Below are 20,031 nucleotides of genomic sequence, written 5' to 3' on the forward strand. Positions count from 1 at the left end.
TTTGAGATGGAGTCTTGCTCTTTAGCCCAGGCTGAACTGCAGTGGTGCGATCTTGGCTCACTGCAACCTCTGCCTCCCAGGTTCAAGCGATTCTCCTGCCTCAGACTCCCGAGTAGCTGGGACTACAGGCATGTGCCACTATGCCTGGCTAATTTTTTTTTTTTTTTTTTTTGAGTTAGAGTTTCACTCTTGTTTCCTGGCTGGAGTGCAATGGCTCGATCTTGGCTCACTGCAACCTCTGCCTTCCGGTTTCAAGCGATTCTCCTGCCTCAGCCTCCCGAGTAGCTGGGATTACAGGCGCCTGCCACACCACGCCCAGCTAATTTTTCAATTTTTAGTAGAGACGGGGTTTCACCATGTTGGCCAGGCTGGTCTTGAACTTCTGACCTCGTGATCCACCCACCTCGGCCTTCCAAAGTGCTGGGATTACAGGCATGAGCCACCGTGCCCCGCCTAATTTTTGTATTTTTAGTAGAGATAGGGTTTCAACATGTTGGCCAAACTGGCCTCGAACTCCTGAAGTCAAGTGACACGCCCACCTCGGCCTCCCAAAGTGCTGGGATTGCAGGTGTGAGCCACTGTGCCTGGCCTCATTTTATAATTTCTTTTATTGTTTTTACCTTTGTATCCTTTAAAAGGTCTTTTCAGCGTTAAGATTAGGAAAATATTCTAGCTATTTTTTTTTTTTTAGTTCTTTGATGATTTTGGTTTTGCATCATTAATCCATCTAAGGTTTTATTTTGGTACATAATGTAAATAAGAAGTCTCATTTTCTCCCCTTCACCTGCAGAATGGTTTACCCTTAGTTCACTATCATTTATTAGATAATGTGTCTTCTCTCTCTGATTAAATATCCCACCTTTATTTTATATCCTAAATTCTTAGAAACTTGGGTCTTTTGGGGGGTTTTCTGTTATATGCTGCTATTAATCCATGTGATCATTTTTCTGATTCTTTACGGCTCTACAGAAAAAAAGACAATCCTTTTTATTATCCAGTTGTTTTTTTTCTTAACATCACCACCTTCAGTTACTGTCAACATTTTGCTATATCTGTTTCATATGGGTCCACACTGCCTCCCATTCCACCACCACTTTTCTTGCTGAGGATTTTAAAATTAGGGAGGTGGACAGCATTTCTTACATAACCACAATACTACTATCATAGCCAACAAAATTAATAATTTCTAAATGTCATTTAAAATTCAGTCTATATTCAGATTTTCCAGACTGTTTCAAAAATGCCTTTGTATACTTTGTTCACATTAAAACCCAAATAATAGTTTACTAATTGTATTTGCTTATGTCTGTTAATTCTTGTTTTAATTTAAAACGAGCCCCACCCCCCTTTTTTTAATGCCTTTGATTTGGTAAAATAACTGAGTCTGTTGTTCTGTAGAATGTCCCTCATTCTGAGTTTAGCTGTTTGCTTCTTTGTGGTATCATTTAACTTATTTCTGTTTCATTTTCTATGGATTGGGAGTTAGATCTAATGGTTGATTATATTTAGGTGTATTACTTCAATTATTTATTTAGTTAGACCATAATATATATTTTGGTGATGTACACTTCAAAATAATATCTGTTTATTTCACTTATACCAGTGCTAGGCTTGATTAGTGCCTCATACAGTGACATCCTGATCCTTTAATTGTGAAGTTCCTCATTAAGCTTTCACCTAGTGGCTTTATCATCTGTTGATATCTATTGGTCTCCCATTACAAGTGACCACTACCTGAATCATTTATTTCAGTATGGATTGTTACATAGTGATTTTTCTGAATTTATCATTATCCATATATTAGCTGAAATTCTATAGCACATTAACATAATGGAGTACTCTGTAGCTGTAAAAAGAAATGCAGAAGGTATAGACATAGAGTTATTGCCAGGACATTTTTTTAGTTGAAAAAGGGGCTATATTTACAACAGTATATATGTTTAGCTTATATAAATAGAAACAATGGAAGGATAAACCATAAGCTAATAAAAATAGTTAACTATAGGCGGAGGTGTCAAGAGTGAAATAAGATATCTCTGAATACCTTATTGTATTAGTACCTTATTGTAATGTTTTTTGACATTAGAATTATATAAATGTTATGTTTACTCAAAAACCAAAAAGATTAAAAATGATCCTTAAATATGAAAAACAAAATAAAATTAAAAAAAAAAAACCTGTTTATCAAGTTGGATACTTTCTAATACCAAGAAAAGTACTGTTCAAGCTGATCTTAAAACCTAGTATTTTATACATCTCAGTGGGATATAACGTAAGGACAAAAAGAACTATGAAAAATTTAATAATCTGACATAATATTGGTGGTGTTATAAATGTATATTATAGGATAAAATAATGCTGTTACCATTAGAAAATCAAGATTTGTAGCAAAAGAGAACAGAGATACTGGTATAAAATCAAAGAACTTAAGTAAAAACCCTGTCATCTTAAATTTGAATTGGAACTGTCAACGTGGACTCATTATTTGCTTCTACTTTTAACGTGTATTTTCCATCTTTACCTATTGCAAGTATCTGGAAGTAATAACAGCACACTAGCAATAAGCACCTTTATCATCCAGATTATGGTTTTTAGATATCATCTCTACTTAAAAGGAGCCAAGATTCCTTTTTAGACAAACAATTCTAGATTTGAAGTAAAAGAGTATAAAATAGTGTTTAAGAAAGCAAGGAAACTGTCAAAGGCTAGTTAGGTTCATATAAAAGGACACTGGGGCCATCTTGAAAGGGCTTTCACTGGCTAAAGATTGGGTAGTTTGGACATCATAAGAATAATGACTGTAATTCATTATATCAATTTGAGATAACAAGCCATTAATTCATGATAATATTAAAAACATAGGAAACAAAAAAATAAGGCAAAACCTATTGAACACCATTGTACATTTCTGTGGTACCAACTCATTATTGTGAAAGTTGATAATTGGGGGAGGGGAACCTTGAGAACAGTGGGGCATTTATCCTGTTTTTCAAGTATAAACTGTATTCAGGGAAACCAAATTGCTTATGTTGAAAAGCGTTGTTGCTGAAATTTCATTGCGAGGGTTAACCTTGCTAATAAGATTCAAATTTATTCAGTACTTTTGCTTTGAGTTTTTTTCAAGTGTGCTTTAGATTGACTGCATACTAAGTCATTCTATTACCAAGCCAGATTTAAATTTTCTTACCTTTTTGCTTTTTCTGTATGTTGAGATATGTAGTATATATAAGAAAATTTATTTATGTTTTATTGTTCTTTTGTTTTGAATTGCTCTTTCAGCAGTATCCTGGTGTGAACCAGCTATCCTCCAGTATAGGAGGATTGAGTCTTCAGAGTTCTCCACAACCAGAAAGCCTGAGACCTGTAAACCTCACTCAGGAGAGGAATATTTTACCCATGACTCCTGTTTGGGCTCCTGTACCTAACTTGAATGCAGACCTCAAAAAATTAAACTGTAGCCCAGAGTAGGTATTTATTTATTTTATAATCTTTCTTAAGTGATGAAAACATTGTATGACTTTCAAAAATAGTAAAAGTAGCATGTTATTTCTTCGGTTGGGAGTTTTGTTAATGTTGACTTTTTTAGTTTGTATAGATGTAAAATTTGACTTAGGTCATCTCTTTTTGTTCCCATCTCTGTCTCAATCCAGTCCCTTCCCCCCATCACCTAATGTTAGGGAAATTATTTCTATTTAAATGAAGGGTTTCAGGAACCCAAATCTAACTATATTTTTTCTTTCTTAAATCTTTTTCCTCACTTTTCAATAATAATAACTTCTGATATCTTTTAAATAAGGACAGATATTTAAAATTTCAGGCTTTGCTTGAAAAGAACATAGACCTCACTTATGTAATCTCAAGAACAGGTTTAGATAAATGGTTTATCTCAGAATTTTCTTTTCCCACTCAATATAGAGTATGAAGACCATTGACTTCCAGGCTTATTAATCCAGTCTGAATCTAGACTGGATTTCCTTTAATAGAGAAGTTTAGCTGGCAGACTGCACTGGCAGCCACCAAGCCCTGGAGTACCTTTGTGTGAATGAGCTCTGTTACTCGCTTCACGGTGCCTCATGTCTTTGTTCTTACATGCTTTTAGTTCTTCTGTATCCTATGAAAAGGATATCCCCCTGGTCCTAGTTTTTTTTTTTTTTTTTTTTTTTAGAAGACATCCTCCTGCTTCTGGAATTTCTCCTCCTCATAAAGTAAACACTGATTCACAGAACAACATTGTCTTTTTTTTTTTTTTTTTTTTAATGGGGTCTCATTCTGTCACCCAGGCTGGAGTGCAGTGGCCTGATCTTGGCTGACTGCAACCTCCGCCTCCCAGGTTCAAGTAATTCTCATGCCTCAGCCACCAAGTAGCTGAGATACGGGTGTGCACCATGACACCTGTCTAATTTTTGTATTTTTATTAGAGATGGGGTTTCACCATGTTGGGCAGACTGTTCTCGAACTCCTGACTTCAGGTGACCTGCCCTCCCAAAGTGGTGGGATTATAGGTGTGATCCACCACACTTGGCCAACATTGTCTTCTTCCTTGCATTAGGAGAATTAGTATTCTTTAGAGCCAATATTTCCTTTTTCTTTTTTTCTTTCTTTTTTTATTTTTGAGACGGAGTTTCACTGTTGTTGCCCAGGCTGGAGTGCAATAACGCCATCTCGGCTCACCGCAATCTCCGCCTCCCAGGTTCAGGTGATTCTCCTGCTTTAGCCTCCCGAGTACCTGGGATTACAGGCATGTGCCACCACACCCAGTATTTTGTATTTTTAATAGAGTAATTTTGTATTTTTAATAGAGACAGGGTTTCTCCATGTTGGTCAGGCTGGTCTCGAACTCCCAACCTCAGGTGATACGCCCACCTAGTCCTCCCAAAGTGCTGGCATTACAGGCGTGAGCCACCGTGCCCAGCCTATTTCCCTTTTCTTAAAGCAGTAGTTTTCCAGCTTTAAAAAAAAATCTGCAAACCACTCTTTCAACCAAAATATTATATAGAATTCCAATATAGAAAATAAGAAGTGGAGCTGCTTTGAGAATTTCCCCTCTTCTTCCACCGTACCATCCACACACCATCAGTGCCTCAGGTACTGCCAAGATCGTTTCCGTAAAAATATAGGGCGTCATGGATTATAGGTTGAAAACGGCTGCCCATCCTTCCAAATATAAGTTGCTATCAGGTTGATAAGTTTGTAAATTATGACATTGTAGTATAAAAGGTTAGGCACCCGCTACGTAGGTAAATGTAGTGTATGGGCCATGCATAGTAGCTCACGGCTGTAATCCCAGCACTTTGGGAAGCCAAGGCAGGTGGATCGCTTGAGCCCAGGAGTTTGTGACCAGCCTGGACAACATGGTGAAACCCCTTCTCCTCCAAAAAAACAAAAGAATTAGCTGAGCATAGTGCCGTGTGCCTGTGGTCCCAGCTACTCTGTAGGCTGAGGTGGGAGGATCCCTTGAGCCCAGGAGGTGGAAGTTGTGGCGATCCAAGATCACACCACTGTACTCCAGCCTGGGTGACAGAGCGAGACCCTGTCTCAAAAAAATAAAAAATTATTTTAAAAAAGTATGTTGCATATGTATAAGAGAACCCATAGGTAAGGGGAAGGCATACATTTTTCTACCCAGTTATGTGTGTTTTGCGAAAATGTCTCTTTTATCAAAATAACAAATAATTAGGAGTACAGGCTTTAGAGTTTAGCAGACCTAAGTAGCTATGAAACTGTGCAATTTACTTAACCTCTCAAAGTCTCAATTTTGTCAACTGTAAAACAGGAATAATAATAGTATCAGCATACTAAGATAAATCCTTCAATAAATATTTATCAAATGCCTTGGAAGTTAAATGCAAAGCACTGTTTTCCATGTGCTGGGGATAAAGTTGTGAACAAAACACAGTTCCTGATCTCTGTGGAATCACAGAACTTATATTCTTCTATGAACAGTCAAACTAGTAAATATATAATGTAATGTTCAGGATATTACAATGAAGAAAAATAAATCAGAATAAGGAGTGCAGGTGGAGGGTGACTCTTGTAAATAGAAGAGTCTGGACAGGTTTACCGAAAGACTTTTAACATTTGAGTAGAGATCTGGGTGAAGTGAGAGAGTAAGCCACGTGACTTCTCTGGGAATAAAAGGGTTCCAAGCTGCATGAATAGCAAATATGGAGGTCCTGAAGCAGGAACAAGCTTTTTGTGTTCAAGGAACAACACTAAAGCTGGAATAAATAGATATCTCTACATGATATTAACGACTCTTCATAAAATTTCTTGCCTGGCTTTCAGTGCTTCTGCTTTTTACTTCTTTGGCATCGCCTTTATTCATTCTGTATTTATTGACTTTAAAACTTCATAAGTTATTTGGCCGGGCACAGTGGCTCACGCCTGTAATCCTAGCACTTTGGAAGGCCGAGGCAGGTGGATCACAAGGTCAGGAGATCGAGACCATCCTGGCTAACACGGTGAAACCCCATCTCCAGTAAAAACACAAAAAATTAGCCAGGCGTGGTGGCAGGCGCCTGTAGTCCCAGCTACTCGGGAGGCTGAGGCAGGAGAATGGCGTGAACCCAGGAGGCGGAGCTTGCAGTGAGCTGAGATCGGGCTGCTGCACTCCAGCCTGGGGGACAGAGCAAGACTCCATCTCAGAAAAAAAAAAAAAAAGAAGAAGTAGGCCTTTTCACTCATGTTTTCTATGTGCTCTTATTCATCTCCTCCAGGCTAGTCATAATGGAGTAGTTGGTCTTCCCTGAATGTGTACTACTTTTCTACCATGAAAGTATTGACTCTTTAATTTAGATTTTTTGACATATATTGCATACATGCCTAATTAATCAGGACCTTCTTGCTTATAGTTACAGTAACGTGCCCAAATGATTTTCACTTATGTCCTTAAATGTTCTTAATTATCTTATCTACTTGTGTATTTTTCTCTGATAGCTAATATCCTCCATGTTGTTTATGTTTTTTGCAGTTCATTTCGCTGTACTTTGACAAATATTCCTCAGACACAGGCTTTACTGAATAAAGCTAAGCTTCCTTTAGGATTGTTGTTACATCCCTTCAGAGACCTAACGGTAAAGTAACATTTTATAATATTTATGGGTACTGACATGTATGCGTATGTACAAGGTACTTAAATTTTATATTTTCTTAGAATTTTCTATATCTTCTTTTATTTGAAGTTAGAAATAATCATTTCCATAACAACTTGGCAAACATTTTTTGAACACCTGCTTTGTGACAAGCTCTAAACTAAGCACTGGTAGTACAGAGATGATCAAGTCATTGAAGTTGCCTCCAAAAAGTTCTTATCTAACAGGGGACAAAGATGTAAAAATAATTACCGTGCAGGATAATTAATACATGTAATTAATCAAATTCTATGAGATACTTAGGTAGTGAGTACAGTATGAGAAGTGATTCCCTGTGGATACAATAGCAAAAATTTTCTATAAGTGATGAAATCTGTCCTGGATTTTGAAAGATTAGTAGTTTTGGAAGGTGGAATGGCCATGGAAGGTGGATACACTTTCGGAGTTCTTTATTAAACACAAAGGAAACACCAACAGTGATGTCCACTTAGAGAGGAAAACTGCCTGTTCCTTAACAAATTAACCAAATTTGTTAATTCAACAAATAACCTTTGTAACAGTAGGGATTTTTAAACTTTTAAAGTTTTAAAAGTTTTAAATTTTGAAAACTTCAAAAATAATTTTATTCAGAGCTGTTTTATTTGTACTTCATAAGTTGCATTTCTCTCTCAAACTTTTTTTTACTACTGTTGTTTACTACCCTTCTTACTGGTTCTGAGTTTTCTTTTGCTGTCATTCATCCAAAAAATATTGACTGACTACCTGTCATGTTGGAAGCTGGAGATACAAAGGTTAAATTAAAAGCTTCCTTGTGAAGCTTACTTTACTACCAGGAAGTATAGAAAAGATCAAAATGAATAGAAAATAAAAAATTGTAATATGTTATAAGTACCGTGAATTTATTCATTGAGTAAATATTTTTAATCACCTATAACACTCTTAAAACCTTATCTATAAACCAAGACAGTTAATTTCATATATATATGAAATTGTATATTTTTTATATATATATATATATCTGTGAGAGTTTTTCTCTAAATACAGATATACATGATACCTTCTGGAAGCATATATACTAAATTGTTTACAGTGACATCCTCTGTGATGTAGAGTTCTGTAATTTTTTATTTTCTCATTCTCAGTTAACTGTATTTCCTGATTTTTTTTTACAACAGATATGTGGTTACTTGCATAATAATAATCATATGTGTGAAAAAATTAAATACAAAGATCAAAATGTTCATGTGCAGATAGGAAAAAACAGAATAATATACTAAAATGATAGGTTAATTCAGAGACATAGAATAATATGTGATCTCTTAATATTTTTTCATATTTTCTGAAGTTTCTACTTGAATATAAAATTCATTTCCCAAACTAAGCATAGAGATGTAATTTTTTTTAAAGGCACGTTGTGTTTGACTGCTTCTGGCCTCAGCTCCTGTCAGAAGTTGCTGTGGCAGTCTAATGAGCAGTGCCTAATAGTCTAGTACCACGTGCAGTCAACAAAGACAAAGGTATTTGTATATGGTATGTTTCTCTCTCACTGTTATTTCTAAAGTTAAGCTGATAAGATCTCACTTACATTATTTTCTTGGCCAATGTTTGTTATGACTTTATTTTAGTGTTATGATTTGTGACAAGAGGGAGAAAACTTGATGGCTACATGTGTTGCTCAGCATGTCCCTGGATTTTATTAATATGCCTCCATATAAAACCACATAAAAACAATTAAGGTTTATGTTCTGTATTTGGAGCAGATCTGTATACGTTCTGTTTTTCCTTGGGGTGCCTTTTTCTGCTACAGCTTCTTTATTTTATTTCCTAGCAATTACCAGTGATAACATCAAATACCATTGTGAGGTGCCGATCCTGTCGAACATATATTAACCCCTTTGTATCCTTCATTGATCAACGTAGATGGAAATGCAATTTGTGCTATAGAGTTAATGATGGTGAGTTTTAGATTCTTAATTGTGTTTTAATCCTATTTTCAATATTTTTTTTTTTGAGATTTTTGTCATCTCCTGGTTTCTCTCTTCATTGCTTTAAAAAGAATTTTCATGCCATTTTTAGTAGAGGGAATATAGGCTAAGGCTAGGACTAGGGATTCTTCATTTTGGCTGACCAAGGGGATAATTGACAATGAGGAGAGTAACAGTGAGGACAAAGTAAGAAAAATAGAAACAGTGACACTCATGCAGGTGAGCTTATGCAGGCTAGTTATGCTTGTCCCTGACAGTAAGATTGTCTTACATTTGTATATTTGGTTCATTCAACTCAGGAAGAACTTTGCCAGTGTATCCGGATGCATGCATGTATATGTGTCTGTCTCTTGTTCCCTTTATTCATTTTTTCGGGTTCCTCTACTAGAGTTGCTTTCAAATTTATGTTTCTCTGTCTGATTTTTTTCCATGTCATTTGATATAATAAATAGGATACAAGTCTAAGAAGGAGGGTTACTTGCATCCTGGTTTTTTCACCTGATTTCAGAACATAAGTTTTTTTATCCTTCTGATCTATTTTTTTTTTTTTTTTTTAATTTTTTTTTGAGACAGGGTCTCGCTCTGTCACCCAGGCTGGAGTGCAGTTGCACAATATGGCTCACTGCAATCTCTGCTTTCCAGGTTCAAGCTGTAAGTTCTTCTCATGCCTCAGCCTCCCAAGTAGCTGAGACTACAGGCTTGCACCACCACCCCTGGCTAATTTTTGTATTTTTAGTAGAAGTGGGGTCTCGCTATGTTGGCCAGGCTAGTCCCGAACTCCTGGGCTCAAGTGATCCATCCACCTCAGCCTCCCAACCCAAGAGCTGGGATTACAGACATGAGCCACTGTGCCTAGCCCTGATCTTTTTTTGTTTTGTTTTGTTTTGGGAGATGGAGTCTCACTCTGTCATCCAGGTTGGAGCGCAGTGGTACGATCTCAGCTCACTGCAACCTCCACCTCCCAGGTTCAAGGAATTCTTCTGTCTCAGCCTCCCGAGTAGCTTGGACTACAGTTGTCTGCTACCATGTCTGGCTAATTTTTGTATTTTTAGTAGCGATAGGGTTTTACCATATTGGCCAGGCTGGTCTGGAACTCCTGACCTCGTGATCTTCCCCGCCTCGGCCTCCCAAAATGCTGGGATTATAGATGTGAGCCACCGCATCCAGCCCCCTGATTATTTTTTTTTTTTTATTGGAGACAGAGTCTCACTCTGTCGCCTAGGCTGGAGTGCAGTGGTGCAATCTCAGCTCACTACAACCTCTGCCTCCCAGGTTCAAGCAATTCTCTTGCCTCAGCCTCCTGAGTAGCTGGGATTACAGGCGCACACCACTACGCCTGGCTAATTTTTGTTTTTTTAGTAGAGACGGGGTTTCACCATGTTGGTCAGGCTGTTCTCAAACTCCTGACCTCGTGATCCGCCCGCCACGGCCTCCCAAAGTGCTGGGATTACAGGCGTGATCCACCGCCCTGATCTATTTTTTAAGGAGGGCTTAAGGGATTGATTTTTACCATTAAATGTTCGCAGAACTATTGCTAAACCTCGTGTAAATATTAATAATAGATATTTATTTTTAGGTGTGTATATATGTGTTTAGTTACAAATTGTGTCTCTAAATTTGTACTGGGACCTCTTATCTAGTTCCTGAAGAATTTATGTATAACCCCCTTACCCGATCTTATGGAGAGCCTCATAAACGACCAGAAGTTCAGAATTCAACTGTGGAGTTCATTGCTTCTTCAGATTACATGGTAACTATTCCGTGTTAAGATTTGTTATGGAACACAATTATGTTGGTCATTTGTAATTTTCTGTTAAGTGAACTCTTATCGAGATTTTGAAGTTGTTTATACTCATAATTTTTAAAAACAAATTAATGCTGAAAGTTTATATTTAACAAAGAGAAAATCTTTCTAAAGGTTATTTGATCTCCTAGAAGGCTTTCTATGAATAGGAAATGTTAGTTCTGTCTTATGATGGGCACTAGCATCTATGATTTGTTGCCATTTTGATTTCCTTGCATGGAATGAATATAGATACCCTTTTACCATTTAAAATTTAAGACTCTCAAAACAGAGAAATGCACATTTTTGCCCAAAACTTACGTTTTTTCACCAAGATACCAAGATAAGTGGATATGGACTTCTCTCTAATTTTTTCTTCTGTTCCAATTAGAAAATTCTATCTCTTCTTTAATTATATGAACTGTAAGTTCTCATTCTTCTTTTCACTTCAAAAACGAATTATTGGCCCTAAGTTTTGCTCATCTTCGTTATCGTATCTTCTCTTTTTAACATATTTATAAAAACTGTATTGGCTGGGCGTGGTGGCTCACGTCTGTAATTCCAACACTTGGGTGGATCACCTGAGGTCAAGAATTTAAGACCAGCCTGGCCAACATGGTGAAACCCTGTCTCTACTTAAAATACACAAATTAGCTGGGCATGGTGGTGCACGCCTGTAATCCCAGCTGCTAGGGAGGCTGAGGCCAGAGAATTGCTTGAACGTGGGAAGGGGAGGTTGCAGTGAGCCAAGATTGTGCCACGGCAACACCAGCCTGGGCAACAGGGCAAGACTCCGTCTCAAAAACAAACAAAAAAACAAACCCAAAAAACTATATCTTCTGTAGCTACATCTCTAATCCTTGTTGTCTGCAAAACTGAAACTGCTGCTGGTGAAAAGGAGTAAGCGATGTGCATTAAATTTTTGGCACCTGGCTCATCTTTATTTTGGTAATTTTTGTGTTCTTTTGTGTCTAATTTGGCATATGCCCACCTAACTACCATTTTCATGTTTGTTTCTGTATTAACTGTAATAAACTTTATCTTGATCACTTTTACTCTTAAGCCCTACCTTCTTTATGATTTATTATTTTCCCACTCCATATTGGGTCCTTAGGAATCTTAATCTAATTGAAGTGGTAAAGCAAGAAATAATCTTTTAAGTTTTGCCATATGATTCATATGGCCCTTGGTTAGCACATTTTTATTTTTTATTTATTTATTTATTTATTTATTTATTTATTTTTGAGACGGAGTCACGCTGTGTCATCCAGGCTGGAGTGCAGTGGCGCCATCCCGGCTCACTGCAAGCTCTGCCTCCCGGGTTCACGATATTCTCCTGCCTCAGCCTTCCGAGCAGCTAGGACTACAGGCTCCCGCCACCACGCCCGGCTAATTTTTTGTATTTTTAAGTAGAGACGGGGTTTCACCATGTTAGCCGGGGTGGTCTCGATCTCCTGACCTCATAATCCACCCGCCTCAGCCTCCCAAAGTGCTGAGATTACAGGCGTGAGCTACCGCTCCTGGCCCCGTTAGCGTATTTTAAAGAAAAGATTTAATATATTCTTTTATTTTAACTTTACTTATTTATGTACTTAATTTTTACTTGAGACAGAGTTTCACTCTGTCACCCAAGCTAGAGACAGGGTTTTACCATGTTGCTCAGGCTGGTCTCAAACTCCTGGGCCCAAGCAATCCACCTACCTTGGCTTCCCAAAAGTGCTGGGATTATAGGCATGAGCCACTGCACCTGGCCTATTTCAACTTTATATAACAGCAGTTTTCACGCGTACTCCAAAGAAAACAGTATAATGAGCCATCCTTTGCCCATCACCAAGCTTCAACAATTATCAGCCATAAGGACTTTTCAAAGAATATATTTAAAGGCCAGGCACGGTGGCTCACACCAGTAATCCTAGCACTTTGGGAGGCTGAGGCGGGCGGATCAATTGACATCAGGAGCTCGTAACCAGCCTGGCCAACATAGTGAACCCCCCCACCCCCGTCTCTACCAAATACAAAAATTAGCTCTGCGTGGAGGCATGTGCCTGTAGTCCCAGCTACTCAGGAAGCCGAGGCGGGAGAATCGCTTGAACCTGGGAGGCAGAGATTGCAGTGAGCCAAGATTGTGCCACTGCACTCCAGCCTGGATGACAGAGTGAGACTCTGTCTCCAAAAAAAAATTAGTATTTACAATACCATCACAAGGACTTTATTTACACATAGCACTTAAACATTAGGATTCAGTCACCTCCAGGTAAACCAATAGCTGGTACTAATGGCAAATTGTTGGGTTTAAAATTTGTTTTAGGAAAGGGGAAGGGATGTACATCTAGAGAGCTTAGTATTAAATCATAAGCCTAATTTTTTAAAAACGAACTCTTAGCCAACACTCCTTATCAGAAAAACATTTAACCCATCTATTTAACTGTGGCTGTGTATCAACTGCCTTATCATGCTTAGTCCACAACCAACTAAAAAGAAAAAAATTAAAGAAGAACATATCATTTTCATGAGCACATATTACAAAATAGCAATCCTATTTGTGTGTTTTTTGTGTTAATATATTCAGTAAATATCCAGTAGCAATAGTAATATATAAAAAGAATAAATTGTACCTACCAAATAAGTTACTTTATTTTTATTCCTTTCAGCTGCGTCCTCCTCAACCTGCAGTTTACTTGTTTGTTTTAGACGTGTCTCATAATGCAGTGGAAGCTGGATATTTGACAATTTTGTGCCAGTCACTCCTAGAAAATCTAGACAAGTAAGAATATTTTTAATTCATACTATACCTATGTGTATGTTATTTATATAAATTATATAAATATGAAGTGTTTGCAGTTTGTGGGATTGGGTTTGGTTATATTTATCAACTAAAAAGAGTACTACTTATGTACCATAGAATAAGAATCCAGATACTCGAGTTGTGATTTATGACTTGATATCTGAATTATAAAATCATAAAAATCTAGTATTTAGTCAGGAATTTAGATCTCATCTAACTGTCTGACTCAGCCAATCTGAACACAGGGGCCAGAAATGTTGAGTTAGCCAGTATATCGGGAATCTGGATGAGACTTCAAAAAGACAAAAGATAACATGTTGGTGAGGATGTGGAGAAAAGGGAAACTGCACACTTTGGGGAATGTAAATTAGCACAGCCATTATAGAAAACAGTATAAAGGTCCCTCAGAAAATTTAATACAATTGTCGTATGATGCAGCAATCCCACTACTTGGAATATATACAAAGAAAATAAAATCAGTGTGTGGAAGATATATCTGCACTCCCATGTTTATTGTAGCATTTGTAGTTTATTCGCAAGAGTCAGGATACATAGTCGGACTAAGTATCCATCAACAGATGGATGGATAAAGAAACTGGTATATGTGCAAATGGAATACTATCCAGCCTTTAAAAAGAACATTTTTCTCATTTGTGATACCATGGATAAACCTGGAGGTCATCACGTTAAGCGAAATCAGAACAGATATTGCGTGTTCTCAGTCATTGTGGGAACTAAAAAGGTAAATTTCATAAAAGTAGAGAGTACAGTGGTTGTTACCAGGGGTGGGGTGGGAGGTTTCGAGAGATGCTAGCCCAAGTGTAAAAGATAGGAGGAATAAGTTCAAGAGATCTGTTGTACAACATGATGACTATAGTTAATAGCAATATATTGTATTCTTGGAGAAATGCTAAGAGATTAGAATTGTTGTGTTCCCACTACAAAAATTATAACTTTGTGAGGCAATGCATATATTCATTAGCTAGATTTAGCCATTCCACCGTGTAGATATATATATTTCAAAACAACATGTTTTACATGACAGATACATACAATTTTATCTGTCAGCTGAAATAAAATTTAAAAAGATAAAAGGATTTTTTAAAAAAGAATCTGGATGAGAGAAATCTGGCTGTAATTTATGCCTGAGCAAGGAATTTTTTTCATAAACTTGTTCTAATTGCACTGAAGACAGAATGAGCTGGTTTAAAGGGAAGGAGGGAACTGATTTTGTGCTAAATAGGAAGCCAGAAACTGAGCATTTTGTTTATTTATTTATTTATTTATTTTGAGACAGAGTCTCGCTCTGTTGCCCAGGCTGGAGTGCAGTGGCGCGATCTCGGCTCACTACAACTTCCACCTGCTGGGTTCAAACAATTCTCCTGCCTCAGCCTCCCAAATACCTGGGATTACAGACACCCACCACCACACTAGGCTAAGAAACTGAGCATTTTGGCACATTAGTAATGAGCTGGATTGTGGAAATGGAAATAGCAAGTATAGGATATGTGGCTTATACCTGGCTCTGATTCCCTCCTCTGTGTGTACCAAGATTAGTCATGAAGGAGCCCCTCATCTAGCTTTAAAAATGAACCATCCAAATCTCTGGAAAATACAGTTGTTTGCACATTTCCGTTTCACTCCAACACCCACAAGAGATGTGACTTCAGGTTGTTAGTGAGAGTGGTTCACTACTGCAGTGGTTCTCAACATCTGTCGAGGTGTGGGGCTTGTTGTATATGAATACTTTGTCCCAATTACTTTGGTGATTCCAAAAGGTTCTCCTCTATCTTTCATTTGAGCTTGAAGAGTCCTTGCCCTGTTGAATGCTACTTCTACTCACCATAGTCTTCATATCACTGATCTTGGCCTGAAAGGAAACTGATAACATTAAGATGTTCAAGATTTTAAAAATTGAGAGATATTGAGAGATTTGCTTTTAGTGTTTGTTACTAAGAGTTTTCATGTTTTAATCCTTGAAGTATTTACCCCTACTTTAGTCACAAGTGCTTACTTCAAAAATAGCTTTAACAGTGAGTGGCAACGGAAGACTACTCTACAGACTGATTGGTTGGCTTGTTGTTGATGTTTCTGTCTTTTTTTTTTTTTTTTTTTTTGAGACAGAGGCTTGCTCTGTTCCCCAAGCTGGAGTACAGTGGTGTGATCTCTGCTCGCCGCAGCTTTGACCTCCCAGGCTCAAGTGATCCTCCCACTTCAGCCTCCTTAGTAGCTGGGACTACAAGCGCACACCATCACACTCGGCTAATTTTTGTATATTTAGTAGAGACAGGGTTTTGCCATGTTGCCCAGGCTGATCTCGAACTCTTGTTCGAGATCATGTAAGCTCATGATCCACCCACCTCGGCCTCCCAAAGTGCTGGGATTACAGCCACTGCACCTGGCTTGTTTTTGTCTTTAAATACCAAGTTTTAATCCCCCAAGAGGGTACACCATTCTTGGAGGTACTAAAATACCAGGTTGATGCATGGAGTGGATGGAGCAAGCTCCTCTTCCGTCACTGTGCTCCAGAAATCCATTTACTCTATTAGCCTTGTATGGAAAAGTATGATATAGGAGCCACACTGAGAGAGATGACTGACAACTTGTAAATTAAATAGACTGTGCAAAACCAAAAGTGTAAAACTGGGAATGGAAAATGTTTTAAAAATATTTCTATTTGATTACAGCAGAAAACAAGCATTGGGAAAGTAAAAGAAAAAGAAAGTGATAGAATAGCAACAAATGTATAATATGTTTTTGGAAAGGGCTCTGGAAACTTCTTTGAGAAAGAAGAGTTTGATGCTGGAGCAGTTTCAGCTCAACTTTGTGTATTTTTAGCTTGGAGTAGGTCAGTAGTAACAAATGACCCCACTCCTCAGTGATCTTAGAAGTCTCACAGGAGTGAAGATTAGTCTGTGGAAACATCGTAAATATTCACCATACTGGTAAGCTGAACATCCACATAACTTGTAGCTTTTTGTTCTCTGAAATGCTCTTGACCCACCTTGTAGACTATATCTGAATACCCTGATCAGTTATCCATAGCAGTGATAATGCTTCTTGCTTCGATGCATATTCTATTTTGGCATCCTATAGTATCCAAAGATATTTTAAAGGCATTGCTAAAACAATAAATTACATAACTGAAGTTAACATAGTTGGTAGTACTTAGTAATATGCTTCTGTAAGATGTGGCATCTATCTTATTAATAAAGAAAGCTTGACAGGCAGTGAAATGGTAATTTATTCTTTTATACTGTGGCATTGACTTTTGAAAACAGCTCTAACAGGATTTTAAAAGATTAATGATAGATAAAATGTTTCAATGTTCATAAATGTGGTTTTTGTGTAAAATTTTACACATTAAAATCTGATATGCAGTATATTCAATCTTTTCTTGGAAAGTACTCATTTGTCATTCTGCCCTTAAAATGCTTAAGCAAGATATACTATTGTTCTAATATTGGAACTGGAAGTAAGTTTTCACCTTGGTCTTCTTCTCTGATATATATTTGTTTAGATAGGAATAATTTTTCTGTCCCCTGTAGAAAAGCATATGTGTAATTATCCTTGGATTTAAATTACTATTTCATTATTTTCTGAAATGAAATATGTTACTGAGCACTCTGAATTTAAAATTGTCATTTTTATCTTTAGGCTTCCTGGAGATTCACGAACAAGAATAGGATTCATGACCTTTGATAGCACTATTCATTTCTACAATTTACAAGAAGGATTATCACAGCCTCAAATGTTGATTGTGTCTGATATAGATGGTAAGCAGTCAGTAAAATAAAAGCCTTTCTAACTACGGACTTTGAAATGGGGGCTACTTTATTTTAATATACATCTTGCTATATGCTGTGAGGATAATGTCATGCACTTTAGTATTTGTTCAAAATAATTGTTTTTCTGGAAATACTTGATTCTAAGTTATTTCTGCCTATGTATGTATTACACACGTATGTATAATATATACAGAGTGTGTATATTTAATAAAGCAGTTATTTCTGCCTATGTATGTATTACACACATGTATGTATAATATATACAGACTGTGTATATTTAATAAAGCAATATTAGCTGGGCACAGTGCCTCAAGCCTGTAATACCAGCACTTTGGGAGGCCGAGGTGGGTGGATCACCTGAGGTCAGGAGTTCGAGACCAGCCTAACATGGAGAAACCCCGTCTCTGCTAAAAATGCAAAATTAGCTAGGCGTTGTGGCGCATGCCTGTAATCCCAGCTACTCAGGAGGCTGAGGCAGGAGAATCGCTTGAACCCGGGAGGTGGAGGTTGCAGTGAGCCGAGATCACGCCATTGCACTCCAGCCTGGGCAACAAGAGCGAAACTCCATCTCAAAAAAAAAATAAAATAAAGCAAAATCATAGTACACATTACATGTATGACCTGATAAAAACTAAGATTTTCTAATGTATTCTTTTGTTTGATTTGTTGATTAAAATATGTGTTTTCCCTATAGATGTTTTTCTGCCTACACCGGATAGTTTACTTGTGAATCTATATGAAAGTAAAGAGGTAAGATTGATTTATTTTCTTAAAGCATAAAAATATTTATATTGTGACTGGTAACTAAAATGTTTAACATTTGTTTACTTGATATATGAATATTACAAATAATAGACAATGTAAATGGCATATCTATTGACTCCTCAGTTTCCAGTCCCCAGAAATACAGTGACACATGATATACTATGGAATGTTTTAAAAGAAGATTATTCCTTTGCCTTCTCAGTAATTCAATTTTTGATCTTTGTTTTCTCAGCTTATAAAAGACTTACTGAATGCATTACCAAATATGTTCACCAATACAAGAGAAACACACAGTGCCCTTGGTCCTGCACTTCAGGCTGCCTTTAAATTAATGTCTCCAACAGGTGGCCGTGTGTCTGTATTTCAGACACAGTTACCTTCCTTGGGTGCAGGACTTCTGCAATCCAGAGAAGATCCTAATCAGAGATCAAGTACAAAGGTATTTTATATTTAGTTTTTTGTCATATTCAAGATTGTGTAATTATTTGTTTATTCTACTTCATTAGTAATAAAATACTGGCAAGAGAGTTGGGGTTTTTTTGTTTGTTTTTTGTTTCTTTTTTGAGACGTGGTCTCACACTGTTGCCCAGGCTGGAGCGCAGTGGTGTGATCTTGTCTCACTGCAACCTCTGCTTCCCAGGTTCAAGCAATTCTCCTGCTTCAGCCTCCTGAGTAGCTGGGATTATAGGCGTGTGCCACCACACCCAGCTAATTTTTGTGTTTTTAGTAGAGACGGGGGTTTCACCATGTTGGTCAGGCTGGTCTCGAACTCGTGGCCTGGTGATTTGGCTGCCTCAGCCTCCCAAAGTGCTGGGATTACAGGCGTGAGCCACTGCGCCCAGCCGCCAGAGAGTTTTTTGTTTTGTTTCTGTTTTTGTTTTTGTTTTTGTTTTTGTTTGAGACGGAGTCTTGTTCTGTCGCCCAGGCTGGAGTGCAGTGGTGCGATCTCGGCTCACTGCAAGCTCTGCCTCCCGGGTTCACGCCATTCTCCTGCCTCAGCCTCCCTAGTAGCTGGGACTACAGGTGCCTGCCACCACGCCTGGCTAATTTTTTTGTGTTTTTAGTAGAGACAGGGTTTCACAGTGTTAACCAGGATGGTCTCAATCTCCTGACCTCGTGATCCACCCACTTCAGCCTCCCAAAGTGCTGGGATTACAGGCGTGAGCCGCCGCGCCCAGCGAGAGTTTTTAACTCAAATTATCTTTTTGGTTTTGTGTCACAGTATGTTCTTTTTATGCTTTGTAAGTCATAGAAATTTAGAAATCATTTAGTCTAACCCTTTCATTTTATAGATGAGGAAGTAGAGTATCTAGTTAAAGGTTAAATAACTATTTAATGGTAAAAGTGCAACTTGATTTTCTGACTCCAGTGTTCTTTTCTATTACGTAAGTGGTAAAACTTACTAAATGTAACTATTGTAATTCAACATGCTCATACTAATAAACTTTTTAATTATGAAGATAACACAGATCATTGTATAATACTTGGAAAGTGGAGAAAAGCATAGATCACCAATATTCTAATGATACTAGCATTTAGTTATACAAACATACAAATAAGCATAATTGGGCATCATACGTGTGTGTGTATATATATATGTGTGTGTGTGTGTTTGACCTTTTTCACTGGAGAATATATTGTGAGCATTCTCTGAAGTCACAGAGAAAGTAAATGTGAAAGTAATCAATTAATTGATTGCTTTTCAGCTATTAAATAATTGTCTTCAGTATTTTTTTCTTTTGTTTTATAAAAGTAGAGACAACATCTTGCGGTGTTGCCCAGGCTGGCCTCAAACTGCCGAGATCAAGCAATACCCCTGCCTCAGCCCCGCAAA

General features: G+C 37.5%; 1 protein-coding gene across 5 annotated transcripts in view; it reads left to right on the top strand.

Moving 5' to 3' along the window:
• Positions 1 to 20,031, top strand: part of SEC24B (SEC24 homolog B, COPII coat complex component) — a 106,274-nt gene that overhangs the window by 68,824 nt on the left and 17,419 nt on the right. For 3 of the 5 annotated variants that reach the window (XM_024246242.3, XM_024246240.3, XM_054554305.2), the window contains 8 exons: positions 3,280 to 3,464; positions 6,971 to 7,073; positions 8,920 to 9,046; positions 10,717 to 10,826; positions 13,511 to 13,623; positions 17,302 to 17,420; positions 18,127 to 18,182; positions 18,430 to 18,636. In XM_024246242.3, coding sequence (XP_024102010.2) covers positions 3,280 to 3,464; positions 6,971 to 7,073; positions 8,920 to 9,046; positions 10,717 to 10,826; positions 13,511 to 13,623; positions 17,302 to 17,420; positions 18,127 to 18,182; positions 18,430 to 18,636 — 1,020 coding nt within the window. The remainder of the gene's footprint in view (positions 1 to 3,279; positions 3,465 to 6,970; positions 7,074 to 8,919; positions 9,047 to 10,716; positions 10,827 to 13,510; positions 13,624 to 17,301; positions 17,421 to 18,126; positions 18,183 to 18,429; positions 18,637 to 20,031) is intronic. The other 2 variants (XM_024246243.3, XM_024246241.3) reach the window with 1 other exon arrangement.

This window comes from Pongo abelii, chromosome 3 (genome assembly GCF_028885655.2).
Source record: "Pongo abelii isolate AG06213 chromosome 3, NHGRI_mPonAbe1-v2.0_pri, whole genome shotgun sequence".
Classification (NCBI taxonomy): Eukaryota; Metazoa; Chordata; class Mammalia; order Primates; family Hominidae; genus Pongo; species Pongo abelii.